Source organism: Pocillopora verrucosa, chromosome 1 (genome assembly GCF_036669915.1).
Source record: "Pocillopora verrucosa isolate sample1 chromosome 1, ASM3666991v2, whole genome shotgun sequence".
In the NCBI taxonomy this organism is placed as follows: domain Eukaryota; kingdom Metazoa; phylum Cnidaria; class Anthozoa; order Scleractinia; family Pocilloporidae; genus Pocillopora; species Pocillopora verrucosa.
In genome coordinates, this window is record NC_089312.1 from 22623367 (window position 1) to 22641909 (window position 18543).

Sequence of the window (18543 nt, forward strand, 5' to 3'; positions counted from 1 at the left end):
CCACTCCTATGGAATTTGTCCCTAGGACCCTAAATACACACTGGCTGTCCACGTAAATTATGCTGATATATGCCTTGACTGAGCCTCTCTGCTTTTGGTGCCTCACTTGGCCCGGGGAGAAGGGGAGTCCAACTTCCCTTCGAAGGGTGGGAGGGGGGGGGGCCAGAACAAGCAGTCGATGAGTAGTAAACTAGATTACTAACCCACCCTATTCCCCTAAATATTTTCAGGGAACCCCACACTGACTGATAGCTTTGTCCCTGTAAAATCTAGCGATCGTTACCAAGACGAATCCCCTCCATCAAAAACATTTTGCTAGCTGGGGGTGTTCTCCATCGCACGGGTAAACCAGGTACTTGGGTCTATCAGTAGTGTGCTGAGGGCACAAGCGTAGTGGGAGAAATTTTTGTTTATTTTGTGAAACAGAGCCTTTCAAGCAGATAACCTGTGTACAGCCTTTCCCCTACGATTTCCTTTTGGAGGATGGGGGGGCAGCTGTACACAGGCTATCAAGCAGAACGTCGTTAAAATATTTAATATTTACGCGGCAATCAAACGGTGAGGAAAGAAGATTTGTACCTCGGGATGCTGTGTGACGATCAGAATTCAGGATACTCAGAATACAACTATTATGACTCTCAAGTTTACATTTAAGCTGTATCTCTAGGTCTAAAGTACTGCTCAATTTATATATCCATGTGATTGGCACTTGGTAGTAAAAAAATATTTTGCTGTTTTTCACTGCGCCCACGATTGACAAATTGAAAATTTAGCGGCGACAGATTTGCCGAGATTCTTGGTGGATCAAAACAAATTTTGTCAGCCTAGTGCGCCTGGGACCTATGTGTACTGTAAAGTTCTTGTGACCTAAAATAGTTGTTTTTTCCAATATTTAAACAGCTAGAAAACATTCAACAACATTCCACATTCAAATAAAATGTACCGAGGACACTCGACCAGTCCTTTTTTTAATCTCTGGTCTCTGATACAAAAAATTCGCTTCCCTCTTAAACCATCCTGACTCTGACTGACTGATCGACTATGATCGATTCTTACTCTGAGTATCTTTGATCGAGTGACCGCGAACTTTACGGTACACGTTAATTTATTCACTATTTGAAGCATGAATGGTTATGCCGGCCAACTTAACTCAGGGGATTAAATATTTGTTGTCAGAACAATAACGAACAAATGTCCACAAGAATATCACATATGAACAACAACGTACTTAATGCTGCCGATCAAATGATCCTGCATCTTTGACTGCCAAAACCATCACACGGACTTAAAGTGTAGGTCCATGGCAAAGTCAATACACTAACAAACACGTCCACTGATCGAAGTTGGACAACACAGTCATTAAGGAACTGATCGTGATAAACTCGCTGAAACGTTTCAATCAGGAAACCGACATTCAAGGCCTCTGGGACATCAACAAGTACGTCACGTAATGAACTTTGGGACATAATTATGTCCTTAACGACCGCAGTGTTTGTCACGCAACACCAAAGCACAATTGGAAAGAGCGTCATGTGAAGACAGCAGAGCAGAGGTTAGCGGGTTCATTTTGACATTTATCGGCCATGAACTGGAATTGGAAAGAAGATGAGTTCCTTGCTCTAATTTTCTAACAGGGGTAGGTGTTTTTCCTTTAAACACGCCGAGTTTCAGTCATTCGAACTGTTGTCATAAGTTAGAGGGCCATCGAACTTAGCTTGGTTGACGCTAAAATACGACAAAAACGACTGCAATTTCATCATTTCTTGATTTCTCGGGTGCTTTGAAGAAGCCCTCACTGTGGAAAATGCTAAGTTAACATTATATTCTTCGGGATGTTTGGTAATAAGTAGAAGACTAGCAAGCATACCTCACAGTCTTTTGAACCGTTGATAATTCACAAGAGGAGGGAAGACAGAGTGATGTGTCGTGATTTATTTACACAGACTGAAGGGTAATCTCGATTCATGCGAGGTGCTAATGATCAATACCTCGTAGGAAAGTTTCATCGAAATTTGCATTTTGTACGATTGATTTTAGGCCGTGTAACAAACAATGAGAACCAATGAGGTTTAAGTTGCTCGAGTTAAAATTGTTCATTGTTTTCCTTTTTCTTATCAAATAATTACTTTCGCCAAGAGTTTATTATGACGGCGACAAAGTCATGAAGCATGAAAAAAAAAATGGTGAACAAAGACCATTTGCATTGCGGTGAAAGAAAAAGTAAATTTATTTATTTTGCGACTTTAAAATGAACAGAAACTGAAGTCAACGAATTGACATTTTATTGTTTTTCGAGTTGAAGGCCGGAGATTCATTTCAAAGAGAGTTTGACTCAACAAGAGATCAATTAATCAGTTTGGAGTCCGTACTGACATTTAAAAAAATTTGGAGGAAATTGTTGATTCATTTGTTCTGGCTGAATAACGCGGAGGCTAGTCAAATTGCTAGCAGGTACCTCCAACAGGTAAGATATCACATTAACGACTGTTATCTAAAAGCTCTTTGAATATATTTCCAAAATTATGATTCAAAGGCCAACATTGACGATCGATGACTCAGTGTTTAGTGTCTGCTTTTTCAGTTGTTAGATTTTGGATCTAATTTGCAAAAAAGTTAAGCGGTCTTCCTATCAAGACTTATGGTGATAGAAACTCTTTCTTTTACAGAATGGCGGAGAGAAAAGCAATGCCGTCCTTTAGGAACAAAATCGCTTCTGAAGATAATATCCGTAGCAGTTTACAATCCAAACTTGTACAGAATGGCCACGTTACGCTGCAGACGAACGCTTTTCAAAACAAGCGCAAAGTGGAGTTATTTATTGAGTGTACAGACCTCGTACAACTGGACACCTTCTCGAGAACAGACCCCATGTGTGTGCTGTATGCGAAAAGACTCGGGCAATGGATGGAATACGGACGGACAGAATCCATACCAAACATGTCTCATCCAAAGGTATACGGTCCGCAATATGATATTAATTATCGAGTTATCAATTTGCAGCACTTCGTTAGCATGCTCAGGGCGAAGAAGAAAAAAATCTGTTTGACTTTTATTTACCTTTATGCTTCTATTTTGTCTTAAGGGGGCGATAAGTGACTGAATAACATGCTAAGTTAGTGAGAGGTTGAATAAGACATCAAAAAAGAAAAAGAACCTGCCACCAATATATTTATATAAGAAGCGAAAACAAAAAAGCCCCTTGCGCGCATGATAAGAAACAGTTTTTTTTTTCGTCATCATATTCATTTTTAGATGTTTGTTATTTTCATCCCGATCACATCGAATAACGATATGAATTTTCGAGCAAGTTAACCTTCTACAGTTATTATGCGGTCGCAGTGGTTTTCCAAGAAAAATGTGAGATTTATCATCCAGTTAATTAGCGTAGATCGGCTCTCAAGAAAAGATGATTACTGAATATCAAAAGAACTCACCTTTATCCCTCTAGTTAATTAAAAACTCTGCTCCTTTTGATCGCCAAAATGTACTTTTTTAATTTTTAAAAAATAACGCAAAAAGAAAAGCGAACTGTGAGATGTAGTCATGTAGTTTAAATTCTCTTTTATTCATTACTTTTTACGCAGTTAAACGCGTTTATTTGATACCTATCGCTCTCCACTCAGGATTAAACACCGCCAAGAGTAGGAATCCTTTCATTTTGAATGTTAAACTGTCGGCGCTCTTAGATTTTCATCAATGCATGCGATTGGGAGAGGATAATCCTCCCTTTGAAGCCATATTTTGAGGTCTTCATTTCGAAGTTATTAATGTATACTGTATTATGTAAATAGCTCTCAGGTGGAGGTAATTATAAGTTGCTTTGTCCAAACTGTTGGCAGACCATGACTTGCATTTAGGTTCCGAGTTTTTTAGGTTTATTTTACATATCTACGATGTTCTCTCTAAATCTAAGTCATTATTTTAACTGTTAAATAATGGTAAGCTGGGCAAAATATCTTTCGTTCCGTTCTAGAGAAAACCCACCAATAGTTGTTTCCGCTCTGTCATCCATATCGTTCGACATTAGTAAACTCTCCGACAATGTAAAGCCGTATTCAAATAAGCAACATTTCCTTGGAAACTTCACTCTTAAAGGAAAAATTCAAGTCTAATACACTTGCCAAGAAACTGATTTGCTGGAGAAGATTTTTCCGTTTAAGTTTCCTTGTCGACTTATTTTTTCAAGTCATTCAAGCAAGCAAATTTCGTCTGCGACAATTTTTTACTGAACACGGGAGTTTGACAGGCTAAAGCAGTTTTTATCCTCACCACCAAACACAACTTTTAAGGGGAAATCTTGTCAAACAAAATTGACTCGATAATTTGACTATTAAGAAAACTTGCGGATACGAATTCACTCCGTTTTGCCAATACGTATACCCTCTATCATTCCTTTGTCCCCCCCTTTCTTGGATATTGCTCTCTAAAGTTTTAAACGGGTGTACTTCAATCTCAATACCACAATAATCCGGCCGAGATCTGTCCTCTTCCACCGTCAGGAGTGTAAAAACAAAAAAAAACAAAAACAAAAACCAAAAAAAAAATACAAATAACGGACGAGATCAAAGAACGTGAAATTGGACAAACCGAACTAAGTCTTAAAAAACGATGTTCTTTCACCTGAAAACCGTTTGCATGAAGAGATAACAATAAATGACGTTTTATTTATTATATTTCTTTTGTTTCAAGTTTTGTATCTTTATTAATTGATCGCAAGATCTTCGAAGATTGTATTTTTTATCTCATTTGTAGCATGTTTTATTATTATCTCTATTTTTCTTGTAGTTTGTAGAAACATTTATCATTGAGGCCAATTCTACGGTTTATCCAAGGTTAAGGTTTTCAGTGTTCGACTTGGCCAACTTTACATCCAAAGATCTCCGTAAACACGATTTTGTGGGCTCGATTGAAATCGAGCTCGACACATTGTTAGAATCAAGTTGTGGTACGTTGATAAGAACACTGAGAGTGCCAGGAGACGTCAAGTCACGTGGTTATATTCACATTTACGTGGACGATGTGAGAGATGATAAAACAAATGTTAGACTTCATTTTGGCGCCACAAATCTGGAGAAGAAAGGCCTTTTAGGAAAATGTGATTCGTTTTTTGAGGTTAATCGACTTCTTCCAAGGAGTAATCATCATCACCCAGTTTATAGATCTGAAGTGGTTACAAGGACAGCGTGTCCCAAGTAAGTAGATTCATGGTGCATTTTTTTCGTGAATTCATCTCATTCCTTCCTGCGTACTTGCATCGTTGACCCAAAGCTCACTCATTGTCGAAGGAACCCGAAAGCTGATTGGGGGCTGGGTATGAGCGATGAACTTCATTCCAGGAGCAGAGAGTATACTCCTAGTTGCTCTATGCTAAGTTATGAAACCTTCGTCTGCTAAACGAGAATCATTTGTGCTACCCGACCTCGTGTATGGCAATTACAAAGAAAATCCACCATCAAAGATAAGTGGCGTTTCTCTATGGGTGGGAAGTGAGGCCCAGAGCTGTGATCTTCATTCTTCAAGTAAAGACAAAATTATCTTAGAAAACTGATATAAAGGTGGCCACACTAATGGCCTTTTTATGGAAGCCCGGGCTTATTTCGTAGCTCGGAATCGCCGCAAAGAGAGCCAAATATGAACACTTTAAACAAGTGTGGTTGGTCATAATCTGGTGCACATGCAGTTTGTTTACCTAGAGACTGAACCAGGTCGGTCTCTCTGACGATGAAAACCAATGATAATGGCTTGTAAGGTGGTGAAGAAATCTAGCTAAAAACGGAATGGTGAAGTGAAAACATAAAACAAAACAGAAAAAATTAAAAACGAAAACAAAACAAAAGATGTAGCAAGCATGGTTGTGCGAGTAAAAGTACTGACCCAAGTTAGCGTTTGGGCGAGAATTAATCCATATGTCGGCCTGGGTTACGACAAGGGTTACCTGCTAAGGGCTGGGGGGGGGGGGGGGGTCGTGTTAATAGGACCCGGCTTCTCCGCTTTCGCGGTTATTTTAGAAGAGTTAAACAGCAATCTGAAGTGTGAAAAAGGGCGCTGTTATTGGGTTACTAACAACATTCTGCAGCGAGGTTTTTTTTTGTTATAACTTAATCTAAAAAGCATCAATCCTACCGTTGAAATTCATTGTAGATGGACGGGTAACTTGGTAATTAAGAGACAAATTATTGTAGGCGTTTATCACGACATTGTTAATCACTTCGTTGTTGTTTCAAATTTTCTTTTGCGCCCAAGAAACTTTCTTAACGTCTACTCTGGTTTACTCTCTACGTGCACATGATCAGTATTGACCACTATTTTTTTCAGGTGGGCGCCGTTGGATATTAGTTTACAGAAGTTGTGTAATGAAAACATTGATGGACAGCTTGTGCTAACGTGTTGGCATTTCTCTAACACTGGTAACCACACCCTGGTGGGGGAAGCCAAGTTACCATTGAATTTACTTCTTAAGAGGTAGGGTATGAAATAATGTGCGAATGTTAAAAGAAAAACAAAATACAAAAGTAAGTGCTCAATACCTGGCTGGTAAACCCACTCCTTAGCTGAACTAACACTGTCCCCCACCACCAATAGCACTTCTACCCTCTCTCAGCTTCAAAGAAGCTTCACTCGGTCAAGGGTAGAGATACGACAGACTTATGGGTTACTTATGCAATCGTTGACTCTGGTTTGAGATCGTTGACAGTTGCTCTCTCCTCGGGATAGTTTATCTTCGCAGTATTTCATAAACATATGTCAGTTAGTTTCAGTAAACAAACAGTGTTTAGAACAAGTATCCCGTAACAAAAATTGAAGCTTATGTCAAATTAGTGCACAAACTAAGTTTTGCTTCAAAAGGTACCGGTTGTTAAGGTTATGTGGAATTTTTTCAGCGTAAAGGACTTATTAGCAATATGTGGAGATAAAGCTGTATTCAAGAAATGATAACGCAATCGTTTATCCTCTAAGAAAACTATTTCAGTTTGATTTTTGTTGATATTGCTGAGGAGCGTTACAAGAGGAACTACGCGCGTAAAGAACGCGACTCCACGCGCGTCTTCCCCGCAAGGGTTAACATCATTAAAATTGACATTTCCATTATTTGGTTCTCTCCACAGAGCAGTCAAACAAGTGGATATAGTGAATCCAAAGAAGCAGATTAAAAATAAACGCTATTCAAACTCTGGGATTCTTCGTATTCTACACTGCTACGTGGATAAACAATTTAGTCTTATTGATTACGTCAGAGGAAATTGCGTCATCAGAATGGTATGCGCCATTGATTTCACCATTTCCAACGGTCCGCCTTTGACCCAGGATTCCCTGCATACGATGGACGAGGAGAAGGTGAGAAGATGACGCTTGTAAGGGGATTCATAGTAACTCCTAAGTTAAGGATTGTGCATCAAAGGTAGATGCTTTTTTTTGGTGACGAACAGAACGTAAAGTGTTACGAATGGTATTGTTTGTCTTCCTATCAAAATAATGTCACTTTGGGTTTATGCAACATGCATACAGTGTTTATGTCTTTCTTGCCGAGAAAGTGAGAGTTCTCGATATTTACCGAATCTTATCAAACATCTTTTTCCATGATCGAGAGAATAGACATGATTTCCCAAGAAGGAAGTCCTATACTTGAATCTTAAGAACATGCCACGTTGTTGTTGCTATCGTGCGTAATCACTTTTTTTCCTGATAGTGATTGAAATGTGCCCTTTGCCTTCCTATTCCACTTAGCTATTGCTTTAATTACTTATCCCGGATATTTTTTAAATGAGTAATCAGTCCCTGCTGTGGCTCCAAAGATTCCCATAATAAAGCCACTCTGTGCTGTGTAAAAGTACTCTGTGGTACTTTTCCATGGTTTCTTTGCCGCCCATACCTTAGAGAAAAACTTCTCCGGGTTCTCTTACGAGTAAAAAATGGCACACTACCACTGAGTGTCTATCGTTAGCCTGTGTGGCTCTTTTGAATCAGACTTACAGTTTTGTGTGCCCTAAGTGAAAAGTGGCTAGAGCAGGAGAGGAGAGAAACCACTGGCAGTCTTTATAAATCTTTCTTCTGTCCCAAGTCTCACGTGCGTTAGCTGCTCATTATTGCTTTAGTGCGCACAAACCCGCCAGCCACGCAAGCCAGTCTCTTGCCCTCTTTTTCGCTCGTCTCCACTGACTAAGGGTGGGGACCTTTGCCCAAATGAGGATGGATCAATAAATATTTCGTAATGACATAAGATTTCAATCTGTGTTTCATTTAGAATGAGTATTCTCAGACCTTGAAGTCAATAGGGAAGGTTTTATCAAGCTTCGAGAAAGATAAGAAAATTGCAGCGTATGGATTTGGAGCCCAGGCCTGCTCAACAGGAGCACTACCTTATATGTTTGCTCTTGATAGTGAAACAGGAAAACCTGAGCTGGAGAATGTAGAGGTACTAATATGAATTTTTACTGTTCGGTTTCTCATCATACTCGTTACAGCCTCATTCATTCAGTCAGTCAGCTAGTTAATTACTCAGTCATTACGTCCGTCCATCAGTCTTTCAGTTAATTTACTCCTTAATTCGTGTGTGATGTCTAGTCAGTCAGTTACTCTGTCGTTCACTTAGTCAATCTGGCAGTCGGACGGTCAGACCATCAGTCATTCATTCAGTCAGCCATCAGTCAGTCATTGAGTCCGCCAGTCAATCAGTCAGCCAATCAATCAGTGCAGTCAAGGCGGCCAGTCAGTTTACCGGTAACCAGGAAGGTGAGTGAGTCAGTCAATTGGTCACTGACTGATCAGCCAGTCAACAGTCAGTCATTCCCTCGCCCAAAACGTCAGTCAATAAATGTGTCAGTGAGAGAATCATTTAGCTTATCAGCTCAGTCATCCAACCAGTCAGTCAGCCAGATAGGATTTCAGATTGTACCTGTGCCAATATCAACATACACATTAATCACGGAGTTATCTCTCTTCCTTGTGTCAGGCTGTTGTTGACGCCTACTGGAAAAGACTGGAAGACGTCAAGTTGGGCGGACCCACCCATCTTGCGCCCATCATCCAAGGGATAGCGGCATACGCCGAGAAAGAAGTATCCCAGTGTTCTCAGCATTACACAATAGGACTTGTTATTGTTGACGGCATCGTCAATGACGTAGACCATTTGATAGACGTGTTAGTTGATGTGGAACGCTCGCCTCTCTCTATAGTTGTTGTAGGCGTTGGGCCCGCAGACTTTAGATTAATGGTAAGAATTTCTACCAGATTATTCTTTCATCTTGTAAGAGTTTTCTTGGGAAAAATTTTGAATACTGCTTATAGGAGTGTGACTAGCTTCATTCAAAGAGATGAACTGCTAAAGAGAGCAAAAAGAAGGCGTTCAGAATGAGGTCAATGAGAAGTATGGTTGGAAGTTTGTCTTTACTGTTGATGACTCTTCTATATTCTTCCTTTTATCATTAGAATGAACTTTTTTCAAGAAATAGAAGACAGCTAAGATCTAAAGGAGGAAAGACAGCGAGTCGCATAAACACGGACTTTTTGTCTCTAAGAAGACACGCTGCAAATCCAGGAGTCAATGATTCAATGGTAAGACCTCTTTCATTTGAAGGGTTTGCGATGTTTTAGCACAACGCACTATAGCTATATCGAAAAAGTGAGTGTCTAAGGTAAAGAGAGCGACATCAAAAATCAAGTAATGGATTGCTTAGAAAGAGTCTGAAGATAAGAGAGTAATGAAAAGAAATCATTAGCTCTGGTTGGTCTGATGTTTCAAAAGGCTGCTCGAGTTCTTATTTGATCTAACTTAAACGGAAAACAGTTGTCTACAATTAAAGAGGTGCAGTCTTTCGTAAACGTCACTTTGGTTCAAGATGTTAAAGTAAAAAGCAAAGATGAATCGAAACGCCAACTTTGAAGGACATGAAGGTAAAAATTAAGTGCGCATTAAGTGTGCGTAAATTTCGAGTAAGGGGAAGAAAATTATTTGAAAAATCAGTTCCAGTGATTTTATCTCTATTATGATGGGTTTATCAAGAAAAATCATTTTTTGCTTTTGATATCGTCTCTGAATTTCGTTTTTCAGGCGCGAGATGTATTTGCAAACATTTCACAACAAATTGTAACATTTTTCAAGTCCAAAGGGATAGCTCCCAACCTTCCAACGAAAATGAACGTTATGGAACCATTTGACGACTGTAATAATTTATCCGACGCGTCATCAAGACCTTCCTCACCACGCGTGCGTAAGATTTCATCACACATCGCTGCCAGATGTCCGACTTGTGGCTCTGTGATTGACCGCGACCCATTCAACATGCTCTCACTGTAGTAAATTTTGACGATCTTAAAGGCTTTTCAAAGATGCCCCTGAAGAACTGAAGACGTTTAATAAGACACGCTTAAAACCTTGATTTCCTTCACGATCTTTGTTCATGGCGTTGTTAAGTGATCATTTCCTTTTCGTGGTACTCTACTCTGTCAAAAGGCCAGATCCGCTCTATTCAAGGCTCTTTTCATTTTTCAATCATTGTTCTTGCTTTAATTTAATCCAATTAATAGGTTTTCATCTTCTGTTTTTTAGAAATTTCTTGTGCAAAAAAAATTATCTTTTATTTTTAAAGTCGATTTAAAAGCAATAAAATTTAATTTATTTATTAATTTAATTCGCAATAGCCTGATATACTAAATTTTAAATGAATTATCAGTTACTTTCACTGCGGAACGAGATCAGACTTGGGGCGAGTTGTTCAAAGGGAGGATAGCGCTATCCAACGAATAAACAGCCATCCAGCGGATAAGAGTTATTAAAACGTACTAGATAGATGGAGATTTATCAGGTGAATAGCGTTATCCATCCTTCGCACAGCCGGAGCCAGCTGCTTTTGACACCTAAAGGAAAAGTGACGGTAATAGCATCGTCGTCATCATCAAAATAAAAACAATAGCGTGCCGCACTTTACTCACTAAAACTTTAGGTTAAAAAAAACAACAACAACAACAATAACAAAGTTTTATAACGTCTACTGGTAATTCCATACGTACTTGAATATCAATTGACTTCTGGTAAAAAAAGTTCAAAACTTGCTGAAAAACTGTGTTACTACGATTGTTTTAAGATTTCCCATCAGAAATAGAAAACGGCAAATTACACACTCGTGAACATGCTATCAGTTTCTAAAATACTCTGGATTGGACCAATGCCTAACGAGTGTTAGAGATATACTTAATTGTCCTCTCTGTCGGAGTTTAGTGCTGTTGAGCGCTCCGAGCACAGGGAAGTTGTACCCAATAGTCACCTCAAGACACAAGGGTATCCTTTTTTCTTAGTGATTCATGAAATGAATTTCGAATACCAGGACTTCTGGTCGGATAATTCGATTGACTAACGTATAGATAACACCTACTACCTTGCACCGAATTGTAGTTAATCAACAGAGGTGGTACACAGGATGCGTGCTCGCCGAGCCTGCATAATAAACGGTTTCTGTTAGATTACGTATTGTGTTTGAAATAACTACGAAGCCAACACTCAGGTGACGCCGAAATCTGTTTAAGAAATAAGAACGAAAAAGTACACCAAACTCTCTCAAAGAAGAAACCTTTCCAGATATCGCGAGACGATATCATGTGACGTTCTCGCGTGCGATTTCTTCGGCGGTTATGCGTAACTCGCAGTTGCCCAATGTTTACACTTTGTCTTACAGTGTAAACATTACAGTTAAACATGTTCAAGAGGAAGTTATAATCGAGGATGAAGTTTAGGGAGAAATAGCGTCAAGCGTGACTATAAAGGACAAAAAAAAATGATCAATATTCTGTGACATATTTTTGGTAGAGCAAAGGAATATTGCACAGGAATCACATTGAACGGTCAACCACTACCTAGCAGCACTTGGTGTGTCCAAGGGCCTCCACACTGGTATGAGTCAGCCTACCAGTTCGGGTACCAGAGGTTCAATCAAGTATGGCAGTCAGTAATGTCACCGAGGCTGTTACAGTTACAGACTCTAACCATTATAGAGTACAGCTCTTCAGTTCTAATGGAAAATTAATCAAAGAGTATGACTTTGAAAAACATAACGACAAACCCACTTCAGTAACTTTTACAGTGTTCAACAATGACGGTGATTTCTTCTACGATATTGGCTCTAAAAGATCCAGCGATGAGCAAACTAAAAAACTCTACTGATCTTGCTATTGACAAGTACAACAACCTAACAGTTTGCGACAACGGCGAAAAAAAAAAGGTTTTCACTTTGGATGGAGGATTTCTCAATTTGGTAGGGTAAGATAATAATAGACCCCCATCATCAGTTGCTACATCTTGTAATGGTCTTTAATTGTCTCAAAGGACAATGTCGAAGTCTTTACACGTAGGCTACCTGGCTAGGGGGAATGGGAAGACATAAAGAAGTCAAATTTGAGGACTTTCGGGATTCAGTTGTTGCCCAACTGAGAACACTTTACAAATATATCAAACTCCCTTTCCTCCCCCTCTGAGGAGGGAAAGTTTCAATGGGGGTTGCACTGAATCTAGGTCAAGAACCAATCTCGGAAATTACATGGTGCCCTATATTATGTAAAAGAAAACAGTTTTAACGTTTTCTTCCATGACAATCCTCCTGCAATCAATGAGTGCTGTGATAATAAAAGAACTCTGATGTGGAAGGTGATGGTTAAAGAAATCGCACTATTCTTGGAGGTAGAATTAAGAACTTAAAAGCTTCAAGATTTATTATTCATGAGCAGATTTGAATCAAGGGGACTGCAGAGAAAAACAATAAGAATGAACGGCATTCTTGTTCTGAATGCAGACTTCATGTTCAAGTTTTGTGACATCTCTTGTAAACCATGTAGATATCTTTATACAACAATGGAACTTTAAATATATGATGAATAAATACTAAAAATAAAGATTTCATAAGGGTCAGTCACTCTCTCAATTTCTAACCACCATTAAAATAACTGGAGATAAGGTGTTTTTAAGGAAGGGAAGGAGGGTGGGGGGGGGGGGTGTGGGGCAAATAAATGTCATTTCTTGGTCAAAATATTGCACAAATTCCATTTCCAAGTCTTTTTTTGTCCACATCCCAATAACAATTTTTTCTTTTAATAAGAGATTGCCAGTGATACCAATCTGTCCTTCTCAGTCCCAGTCCCATGTATTGCATCAGGCCCTTGGGATAAGCTGTCACAATGATGCCAGACTCTCTTTGATCAAAATTATCAAACAATTGATACAGACCAAGGATTGACATAGTCATAAATACCCAACCTTTCCTTTTTTTTCTTTGAGTAGAAGGACCAGACCACAATGTGGCAAAAAAACAGCCCTTTTCCTCTCTCTCTCTCCCATTGTTTGTTTCTCTCTTCCATTACTAATTGTTTCTTAGCTCTTTTTTTTCTCCGTACTGATCAATGTAAAGCCACATTACACATTAGTATTAATTTCTTCAAACCCTGCACCCTGTCCCTCAAGAATTGGTTCCACTTCTCTTTTGCTCCCAATCTCTTGTGTTTCTACCGCACTGTGTAACAATCGAGGGCCAGAAATGGCAATTCCCACTGCGCCAGTTGGAGCAGTGAGGAGAATGGACAGCACAGCTATGGTTAAGATCTACAGAGCAGTTAAAAAAAGCTGCTAAGGATAAAGTACACTTGACCAGTTTAAATTCTGTTGTAATGAAGATTTACAAAACTAGACCATGCAATTTTGCCCAATCACTTAGTTTTTCTCTTGACCGTGAAAGAGAAAGTATGAGCCATGGATTAACAATTCTGCCAAAGCAGGTAAAAGGGAGAGAAAAAGCCTCATTATATTGATTGGTATGAAGAGGAAAGATGAAGGCTAGGTTATAATACTGACAACTTCAATTAGGTTCGCTATTGTTACCCAGTACTGGAAAATAACCAAAATTTACCTGAATTCCAAGTTCCTCTTGATGCAATCCTGTGAAACCTCGTTCCCTAGCAATATCCAGTGATACTGAGCCAATGGCAGCCTTGAAAGAAGACATGTCAAGGAATTCTGTCACTGGTGCATGTTAAAGAGCTGGTGTTAAATTTGACTCTAGGAAGAACAAATTACTTTTTACAAATTATTCCCTTAAAGTTTACAATGTACCTGCACAGTTGCTTTTGGAGACCAAGCTATAGCAACAAAAATCTTGTCCCTTATGCTGAGATTGTTTCCAGATACAACAAAGAATGTTACAATCAGTCTAACTATCATTGCTATGGTGAGTAAACCAAATGCTTTTCCTGAAACAAACATCAAACAAGAAGACAACTAAGGAAAATTGTTCACAATTCATGATCAAATGTTAGGGATGTGAGACCAAGAGGTTGCAGAGAGACTGCTTATTAAAGCACACCTCCCGTGTAATAAACATTTGAAGAAGACTTTGATTATGTAATCACCTTTGTTTTGATTTAAAGTAGAAATTTTCTGTTTTGTTTTCTTGTCAAGTCTTTGCTTTGATTTAAAGTAAAAGAAGTTCTGCTTTGTTTTCTTGTCAAGTTTATGCCCCTATTTTCTAGATACAGTATACTATTGTTCACAGTTTGAATTAATTACTTGGCTAGCATTCCTGATAAACCAGTTTACAATTGTACACCTGAATTATACCTTTATAATGGTACACCCATTAATTATCAAGGTAGTTGGAGTAAGGAGATCAATGGAGTTAGATCAGACTTTCTTTTTACATAAGATTAAGTTCCAGCTACATAACGTTGCAGTTTCTCTAAGCCCTTAAAGACAGGATCAGACATAAGTTCCAGCCTATTGTATTTAATCTTAGCTAATTTTCTTTTCAATTTCACTTATTTTGTGATTAGCCTCTGCCAATTTTTTAATCTTGTACATTGCAGTTTCCCCTTTTAATTTCATGCATGTGTACGATATTCAGGTGATAGCATTATATCTTGTTGAATCAACTTGTGTTGTTGATTCCTACACTGTGGTTGACACTCCGAGAACTCCAGTGCACAACAACCCATGTCTGCTGCACTGGGTGCATGACACCCCACACTATAAATTCTTACTGAAAAACTGTCATGAGTTACAAACTATTAATCTTACACTCTTTGCATGGCCACATTGTCAGAGTGCCAATTCCAACTAGTGCTAAAAGGTACCACCATAACAATCACTACAGTGTGGAGTTAAATTACCATGATAAAGGGGAACAAAGACCTACAAAATCAAATCTGATATGCTTCTAGAGAATTTCTCTGACTGATTGTGGAAGAAGCAGAGAAAAGAAGTGCAATGTTGGATGGTGGCATCAGACAGTGAGTATTATTAAAATTTGGGCATTATTCACAAAATCATGTTCCCAAGACCTACCAATAAGTGTGCTATCCATGTATTCAATTCTGACTTCTGCACCAATTAAACCAAACAGCAGAGGTTGAAAGAATTCCCAAACTACAGCCATAGCATCAGCAATTGGAGCCTGGAAAAACAGTTTGCTGTTTTAATAAATGCTTTTTACCTTCCAAAACACACAAATTAATCCTTAAAACTTATATACAGACAGGTGAGGCTATCATCATTCAGAGCAAGCAATTAGCACAATTGCCAACCGATAGTTACATACATGTATACTTCTTAGTTCTATATTCAAATGAGTGCAACTGTTTATAATATTATTACACCCTGTACACTGCTTGATTCATTTTAATACCCATTGGCAGATGCAATTTGGTTGAGCCCACAAAATTTTGCACTTAAGACTGAAACTATTTGTACTTTGAGCATGAGAAAGCACCAAACTGTATTAAATAAAATTAAGATTTGTGAGCTAGAGAGAACTGAATTAAACACAATGCTATGTGACAATAAAATAGTCCATTTTACAGTTGTGTGCTTGGTTGCCAAGCCTTTGAACAGGAATGAGGCTAAGGGTGACCTTGTTATGATACAAACCTTGCTGTTTTTCAAATGCAAATTACTTTGTTATCATGCTAACTAGATACTGGTCTCTATCACAACAAGGTCACCTTCAGCCTCACTCCAACTCAAAGGCTTGGCAACTAAGTACACAACTGTAAAATGACCTATTAAGATAACAGACCAGAATGATAGTGTACATGTATGTTGCCATGGTTGATTTCAAATCTAACAAAAGCTTGATGTGTACTGTTCACTAACCTTCTCAATGTCTCCCCAACCATGTGATGCTACTGTAGCTAGAACAAGAACACCGAGGGCTCCTGCTCCTGAAAACTGAGCCATATTACTACCAAACACTGAGAACATGGCACAGCCAAGGAGAATCACAAATCTGTTACGTGATCTGTCTTGCTGACAGTAGAAAAAAAGGGTGCACAGACATGTAAATGACAATAATGCAAATATTTCTTAGGAGCCATTGGTTGGTATAATTAAACACACAACAAGATTGCGTGTGTAACACATAGGTGGGTAAATGGTGACATATAAACTGCAATTCAATCATCATCTTCTTAAAGTTTGAATAAAGCTATAATTTTCTCTTTGTTAATTGAAAAATGACCCATTGCCTGAAAAATGAAGTTACCAAGTATTATAACCATGATGATAGTTTGAGAATATCACGCTGAATCCAGCATCATGAGCACTCGATAAAAAAACACTTCTGGTATATCAACAGTGGGGAGAAAGCTACAGGTGACCAGTAAAAACTGGCTTCATTTCTCTATCATTTTGTTGGTGTGTAAATACTTTACCTCATATTTGTTTGGTAAGAACCAGCACAAAATTCCAACCAAGCTTCCAAATACAGCACCCATTAACAGCTCAATAGGACCTCTGAAGATGTTGAACACTATGTTTCCTAACCACAGTGTAAAACCACACACATCAGCTACAGAAATATTAATTATCAAAACACACACCATTAGAGGTATGTGTCAATAACTTATTAATGAGGACAAATTCAACAAAGATGACACTTTTCCAAATCACATGTAGGAATACTATAACTAACCTTCTGAAAATGCAATTCCAAGAAAAACTCCAAACAAACTTATAGCAATGACATCATCAAATGATGATGCAGCCATAACTAAAGTGGGGATTCCTTGTTCAACACCAAAACCTCTCTGCTGCAAAGTGAGAAGCTGGGGAACTACAACAGCTGGTGTGACAGCACCAAGAACAAACCTGAAAAGGAAAGGAATTCATAATCAGCAAACAATAAACCTACATGAAATACCTTAACATGAGCTTAGTGGCCATCCTTCTGAAGTTTATCTAATTTTCTGTTGAGAGACCAGACCACAAACTAGGTGTGTTGTCATTAAATTGCACCCAAACCATTTCTGCACCAATTGTGTAGTTAACCCTTTAACTTCCAGAGGTGATCAACAAGTAACTTCTCCCTATAATATCTTTACATCATCCAGCAAACAGGTAGTGAGAATACTCACACTTATCAGGTAGAAGTTGTTATCTTGATCAATCACCTAATTCTTGTAACCAAGTAACAAGGGGAGAAAAAGGTAAGATCTTGGGAGTTAAAGGTCTATGTGATGTAACTGTCTGCACAATGCCTGGAAGATGGAAAGGGCTTTTCCTCTGGAGAGAGGTTCTCCAATTATGATACTTTATTTGAAGAGCACAATTCCCTCTGATATCCAATTGGGTTTTACAAAATTGTACAGGAAATTAATTTAATTTAATTATAGAACACTGAGGAAAAATTTAATTTTAAAGCTTGAGGAAATTTTCTGAGGTAAAATCTCTTATTGTAGTAAAATGTTTAACTCTATCAAACAAACTGCTCCTAGAATAATTTTAAACATTGAAATATGTTTCTCATGGTGTACATATTCTAATTGATCATATGCCCCTTTATCCTGGATAGCACCGCACTCATTTCAATCAATGTTTGATATAAAAAAAACCCTGTTAGTCTTAAAAGCGGCATTTGCAGCGGCTCGTCTAGCGCTTGCGGTCGGATATCGCTGACACTTACCCAAGTTGAAACCCCCAAAGCCAAGGCATGTTTAATAACAGTTTACCAACAACAGCCACCGTGATGGCCTCTCCAATACATGGGCAAAAAGCCAAGCGAATTACAGTGAATTTAAGCCGCCGCAAAGCTCCTGGGTCCAGTTCCAAACCTGATCGCGTAAGAATTACAACAAGCGCCATACTGCGCAAAGTTGCTGACCATTTCTTGTCAATATGGCGCGCTACATTGATCCCTGGCACATTACGTAAAATGAATCCAACAACAAGCATTCCTAGTAGCGAAGGCAAGGTGCCTTTAGAGATTTTTCTGGTCATAAAGCCACCTAAAGCGGCAAGCACTATCACGTTGAAAATTCCGAAGATGTTGCCTCCTGGTAGAAGTTCAGCACCAAGAATGGACCATAAAACTGCCCAGCTGAGGATGACAATCACAGCACGAGTCAAAGTTTGTCCAAAAAACCCTGAAGGAGGAATAAAAAGTCCAACAAATTGTAAAACTCTGGCTCTTTTGCTAGTTACAGCAGCTTCTTGGTTTCGAATTTGCAAGTTGTTTTCGTCCGCCATGATGAAAATCTGCTTTTAAACATCGTCAAACATGACGTATTAGACGTTAC

At 38.7% G+C, this 18543-nt stretch overlaps 2 protein-coding genes across 3 annotated transcripts; one reads left to right on the plus strand and one right to left on the minus strand.

The window, feature by feature from the left end:
- Positions 1-1316: 1316 nt before the first annotated feature.
- On the plus strand, positions 1317-10681 carry LOC131770895 (copine-1). Of its 2 annotated transcripts, none has more exons than XM_059086615.2 (9): positions 1317-1636; positions 2667-2952; positions 4786-5192; positions 6316-6462; positions 7107-7335; positions 8243-8413; positions 8951-9211; positions 9427-9552; positions 10049-10681. In XM_059086615.2, the coding sequence occupies exons 2-9, from the start codon at positions 2668-2670 to the stop codon at positions 10292-10294; spliced, it is 1872 nt and encodes a 623-aa protein (XP_058942598.2). In that variant the 5' UTR covers positions 1317-1636; position 2667; the 3' UTR covers positions 10295-10681. The 2 variants fall into 2 exon arrangements, with proteins under 2 accessions (XP_058942598.2, XP_066028448.1); XM_066172351.1 differs by lacking the exon at positions 1317-1636 and adding an exon at positions 2431-2464.
- A 1977-nt stretch (positions 10682-12658) lies between these two features.
- Positions 12659-18493, minus strand: LOC131796764 (sodium/hydrogen exchanger 9B2). The gene is made up of 8 exons (XM_059114362.2): positions 17931-18493; positions 16941-17116; positions 16681-16787; positions 16124-16276; positions 15317-15425; positions 14090-14226; positions 13887-13967; positions 12659-13582 (listed from the first exon to the last, which is right to left on the minus strand). Exons 1-8 carry the CDS (start codon positions 18491-18493, stop codon positions 13397-13399), a joined length of 1512 nt encoding a protein of 503 aa, XP_058970345.2. The 3' UTR covers positions 12659-13396.
- Between the last annotated feature and the right edge of the window lie 50 nt (positions 18494-18543).